Genomic DNA, 6,000 nt, shown 5'->3' with positions numbered 1-6,000 from the left:
TAATAATAATAAGAATAAGTAATAATAATTGGTATAAATGCAGAACATTTTAAGGAAATCCTGTGAGAGAGGAAGTCAGGCAATCAGAACTAAACAATGTTGGGTTTTTTTTTACATCAGCCATTTTATGTAGAATTAGACATAGCAGAGATGAGAATTACAAACATCAGATGAGCAAGTGCTGGATGATCATCATCAGCAGACTCCCTGCAAGCCTTGTGAAAATGGCTGCATGGCATTTGGAAGAAAATCACTTATAGAAGTGCCTTATATCTTGGAAAATGGACCTCTTCTGTTCTATTTACAAAAATGTTCATTTAAGACACCCTTCTGCTATTTGTTTCCATAGCACATCTGCCCACATCTGGCTCTTAAATTATAGTTGTATTGCTGTTTGTGAAAACATGAGATGTAAACAGGAACAGTGAATTTAGATGAAACGTAAACTTTCCTCCTAATATGCCCACCCAACAAAACGTAGATTTATGGCCTTTTCTGCTCATATGGGTTCCAGTCCTGCTGTAGCAGAACTGTTTGCAGTTAAGACAGGAAGTTCCTTCAGGCCACACAGTCCTCTTAGCTAGAACTTAAATAATCACAGAAAGTAAGACACACTATTCCAAAGAATTTAGCATGTACTAAGGCAAGACAAGAGGTGACAGCAAAACTATAAAAGAACAGAAGAGGTGAGTCTTTAAGGTTGCTTCCTACATCCAGATATTTGAGAGTGCACTCAGTGGAACTGATCTCTGTGGAACATATTTCTCAGCAGACTTGCAGGCATGTACAAAGCACAGGACAACACTGCAATCTTCTGTTGAGAAAATGTGGAATAATTGACCGTTCATGGAAAACACTGATGGAGGCTTAAGAAGATAAAGAAATGATAACCTAGCTACCACCCACCGTTTAAGGCTACGTGGACAACCAATCCCTAAGGATGAGCACTAACTTCTTTCACTCAGAAGTGTTATCTTGAAAACCTCTTAATTGGTTTTGGTTGCCAAGCTGTATTTCTCAAGAATTTTCCTGAATCTGGAATGTCAAAGTGTTCTCAAATCAACTATTAATTTCTGAGTTGGCTTCAAAAGTGGTAGCACACACTTTCAAGCTAATCCATTCTTGCCACTGAAAAAAATTTATAATGCAACCAGGATTAATTGTATTTGATTACACAGTGTGCCCTGGTAAAGGCAGTGAGAAATGCTTAACAAGCTGTGAGTGTGGTCAAAAATTTATCACCATAGTGATACCTACAACACCTTTCTCTTTGTTCCACCTCTGTGGTCATAGATTTCTGAAGATCCTCAATGACATGTGATGCCTCAGTGCAGGCCTGAAGTGACACACCACTTCGACTGCCACTGAGTCAGAAGTTCTGTTGTCACAGAATGTCTTGTAAGCAAGCCCATGGACCCCAGAAGAGAGTCGCAGGGGGCTCAGACTAGGCTGGGAGAGCTCAGCCCCTCAACTGATCAGACAAATTGGATCACTAAGGGCCGGGAGAAACCAGCCTGAAATGCTGATTTCTACGTGACTTGAGGGTGTGGTGTTTATGGCCTTTAGATGCTGCATGCCCCCAAGCTGCCCGGAAGCCACCCAGCATGATCACATGGGGCTGGCTTCAAGCTTTTCCGGGGGCGTGATGGTTATATACTGCATACAGCCGAAGCACACAGAAGCCAGCTTGAGGTTGCGTTGGGGCCACCTAAGGTGGCCCCAAACCAGTCCAAATAGGAGCAGATCTTTTCCGCTCCTATTTGGGCTGGTGTCAGGGAGATTGGGGCCATGGTGTGTGTTTGCTGTAGCTCTGGGGCAATTGGCTCTGGGGCGGCCCCAATCTGCCCCTTTTGGGTAGTCTGTTCTGGCCCTCTATCTACAATGTGTTTCATAGCCTTATGTATAATGAACTAGAAAGGTATTAAAAGATTTAAGCTCACAGAGAGAAACAAGACAGCTTTGGAGTTGAGCTTTCCTATGAAGAACAAAGGCTTTGTATCATCTCTGCACATTTACTTGGGAGTAAGTTATATTCAATACATGGGGGCAATTTCTAAGTATACATTGTGCTTGCAATACTCTTCATAATTTCAGGATGACAAATGAAAATGAACTGAAGAAGTAATTTGCCCTCCACCTGACTGTGCCCTATACCTGATTCTCTACACTTCAAGCTTGGGGGGCATTCCCACTGGCCTATAACGCGGATCAGGATGCGAATTATGGGGGCATCATTCCCATTTGACCCTGTAGATATACATGTCCGCCCCTCCTTTTCTTTTGAGAGTATTATGTGTGCATTCCTCTATTTTTAAATACAACTCAGCTGATGATCCTGTCTTATTTTGGAAGCTAAGCAGGTTCAGCTCTGATTGGTATTTGGATGGAATACCAACAACAAATACCAGGGGCTGTAGGCTAGCAAAACCACCTCTGTGTATTCTTTGCCTAATGCGGTCACCATAAGTCAATAGGCAAAGTGAACACACATGCACACACAGAGAAAATGGAAGCATGGTTCTGACAGAAGACTGTATAGGCACTTTTGTATTCACTTAACATGTTCTTACATATTTTGCCCTTTGCTTGATATATTATTTGAATACTGTATTTACTCAATTTTGTAGTTTTATTTTATTTATTATTTTTTCATACTTTCATGGTAGTGAAAGCTTCTTATGTAAACTGACCACATCTGCAGCTTAACAGCCGCAACATTGTAAGTTCAATCCTAGAGGAGAGCTCCAAGGTCCACTCATCCTTCCATCCTTTTGTAGGTCGGCAAAATAAATACTCAGTTTGTTGGGAGCAATTGGCTTGCATATTGCAAACTGCTTAGGGAGTGCTAACTTACTGATAAGCAATATAGAACTGTACTTGCAGTTGTTATACAGTGCACCCACTCCATGGCTTACTCGCTGCAATCCACTGAATGGCACACTGCTGCGAGCACAAGCTCCATTCTGTTGATCCCCGTGTAAAGCAAGGCTCCTTTGTACTTGCTATTGTACTTTCCAGATTAATGTGCAGGTTGGAATATAATTATCCTTGGATTTATCACCTCTTCCAATTTCACGATGAAGTTTCAGTTCAAGAAATATACCAGAATGAATTTGAAATGCATATTTTAAGATAAAATATATTTTAAAAGGACTGCTTTGTCATGGATTATATGTATAAAGGCACAATTTGTGAGCAAATGTTTTCAAAATTATATACCTGAATACAAATTTTGGCACATTTTAAACATGCAAATTAATATTGAAAAAGAGACTGATCTGCCCATTTTTTTTAGCAATCGGTGGTACTGAACAGACAAATTTTGGGAAACCTGTGACTATGTTGCACTGTGTTTCATAAAGATCTTTTAAAAATTTGACTGTGCTAACTACTCTCAGTGGCATCAGAACATTTTTTCCATCTGCCTGGCATTAGGTGTGGCACTGCCCATGTTGATTTTGGACAGATGGACTTCACTAGTTATTCTGTTCTACTCATGTGCCTCTTGAATGATTCAGCTTGGAACAGACATATAAATGTTCTTCCAGCTCCCTCCTAGTTCATATGGAGCAATTCAACCCTCTCTTTAAAGGATACATTCTACCTTCTCCTCTGCAAGAACAGTGTTCTTGCTTTGCTTAGCACCAATATATGAATGCAATCCAGAAACACCCCAGATGAGTCACACAGATATTCTAACCTAACATGGTTACCAAAAAACAGAGAGGATTTAAGGCAAGGTAAGAATTGCAAAGCCTTTAAATAAAATTCTGGATTGGGGCCACAGGGCTGCCAGTGAGGCTGCCCTGCTCCCAACCTGGAGCTAAAAGGGGTGCCACAGACCTGCCCCTTTGGGGCAGTCTGTACCACACCTAAGTTAGGCTCTACTCCACGGAAACCTGGATCACAATAAACTACAAGACACTTGGTTGTTGAAGACGATCTTGGTCACCTTTACCTATAGGCCTAGACTACTACTGTTATATTTCTGCAGAGCTCAGATTGGAGTATAGCGGAGTCCCTAAGGGTACTCTGCATGTGATGTGGCTTTTCAGCCAAGAGTTTTCTAACATATAACCTACACCGTTACCTTTTATCCAAGTGCTCTCACCTTATCACAGAGCAAGAGTGGGCAAAGTGCCATTATTGTGCCCACAGGGTTTAATTGTTTTGCAGCTATTGCAATTGCTCAGAAAGACCTAAAAACAAAGGTGTCTAGGAGCAAAAATATTTTTTTTAAAAAAAAAGTTTTTGCAGATGTGGGTGCAGAGGGTGGGTGCAGCCTTCCATGGTCTCCTGGGGTACCAATTTGCCCTCCTAGCCTTCCATAGTTGTTTGCCTCTGCTATAGAGTCTCATATATGTATGGGGGGTATATCTGGCAAGTGGCAAAAAGATTACTGAGGATGTGGTGCTCTTGGGCTCACACTAGTAACCACAACAACCACAGCGGTATTTGGACTTTGTTCCAGTGCAGCATACACAACCAGATTGAGTGAAGGAAATATGTTGGGGTGGTACTGGAGACTGTACACAATGAACTAGAATTAGGTGTCTGTGCCTAGAATGATGCTTATCTCATGCTGTGAAGCAAGAGCAGGACAAGGTATTGTGACATAATTTATAGCAGTGATATAAAGCCAAGGCCTACAACAGAGGGCCTTTGGAGGACTCCATTCAGGAACACAACATTGCCTCAGCAAGAAAATCAAGAAAAAGGGATGCTTCAGGAATTCAATGAATGTGCCTTCCAAAGCAGACTCACCTCATTCACACTTCCCAGACTGATGTATAGACAGAAACATGGTCCTCTTTGAAATCTGCACACCAACCAAATTCATGTCTCCTGCCTTGTGCACTGAAAATGGACTGCCAATTCTCCCAGAGAAGGAATCAGTGTTGTGTTTACTATTATTTCCAGGGTATGGCATGAAGCCCTTGGACCATGCCATTGACATATAGGTAATACTCTTAAAAAGTGTTTTGTGTGAATTAACATCTATCCACAATATTGTAAAAAGGGGAAATAACTGACCTACCATTTTTATTAACTGGACTAATGTGAATTTCATAACAACTGAATTCAGATGGATCCAGCCAACCCTATGCATGCTTAGGAGAGAGCAATGTACAGAAACAAGCAATTAAAGTACAATTAAAATATATCTGTGTGTTTTACCTTGCCTCCTCTTGTTCCGCGGTTACCAGGGGTACCCGGTGCTCCCCTTTCTCCATTGCTGCCCTGTGTGGAAAGGAACAGGTCACAATCTTGGAATATTTTACACGCTGGACTCTGCTATGAATCTGTCAGCCAAAGTTTCTCCCTCCACTACATAAAGACTGAAGAACTGCCATCAATTACAGCAGAGGTTCCAGGTCCAAATCCAGCCCTTTTGTGTTCAAATCTGCTTTTTAAGGGTCCATGTCCTCTAGCCCATGAAACGGTTGCCTTGGTTCTCCAGCTTTTGTGTCTCCCCCAATTCTAAAAGGCTGCCATGCCTTTCCTTTTTGGTTGTTTGTGACATCTTCTTCCTGTGGAAAACCTTTCTAGGTAACAGACAAGCAAAGCTATTCTCACATGCCTAAACATTTTGTTTCATGAATGCACTTTATCTTTTGATGCAATGGCTTATTATTGTTTTTTTTATATAAAACTTAATTAACCTAGAAACCTTTGTTGAAGGTTCTTTTTTTTCTTTTAATGACAAAGAAATAAATACTTAGGAGTAAATCCTATTGATCTTAGTGATGCTTACTTCTGGGTAAATAAACAAAAGATCCAGCTTCCAAACACCTGGTTGCCAAACAATAAATCAAGTAGACTAGTCTAGGATATTCTCTCAGTTAGTCTCAAAGATGCTACAAGACTCCTTTGCATATTAAGACTGAGATGGCAATGTCCTTGAACAAATTTTTTGTTGATTTGAGTGTCACTTCTTCCCACTGAGGGAGCCCTTTGCCATGTAGCATATCTCAGGCAGCTGCATTCAATTCAAGTCAT

At 41.0% G+C, this 6,000-nt stretch overlaps 1 protein-coding gene across 1 annotated transcript in view; it reads right to left on the bottom strand.

Moving 5' to 3' along the window:
• Positions 1 to 6,000, bottom strand: part of COL6A1 (collagen type VI alpha 1 chain) — a 66,533-nt gene that overhangs the window by 29,962 nt on the left and 30,571 nt on the right. Inside the window, exon 19 of the mRNA XM_042445492.1 lies at positions 5,179 to 5,241. Within this exon, the coding sequence (XP_042301426.1) occupies positions 5,179 to 5,241 (63 nt within the window). The remainder of the gene's footprint in view (positions 1 to 5,178; positions 5,242 to 6,000) is intronic.

The sequence above is a fragment of the Sceloporus undulatus genome, chromosome 1, assembly GCF_019175285.1.
Source record: "Sceloporus undulatus isolate JIND9_A2432 ecotype Alabama chromosome 1, SceUnd_v1.1, whole genome shotgun sequence".
In the NCBI taxonomy this organism is placed as follows: Eukaryota; Metazoa; Chordata; class Lepidosauria; order Squamata; family Phrynosomatidae; genus Sceloporus; species Sceloporus undulatus.
This window is presented reverse-complemented; position numbering and strand designations above follow the sequence as displayed.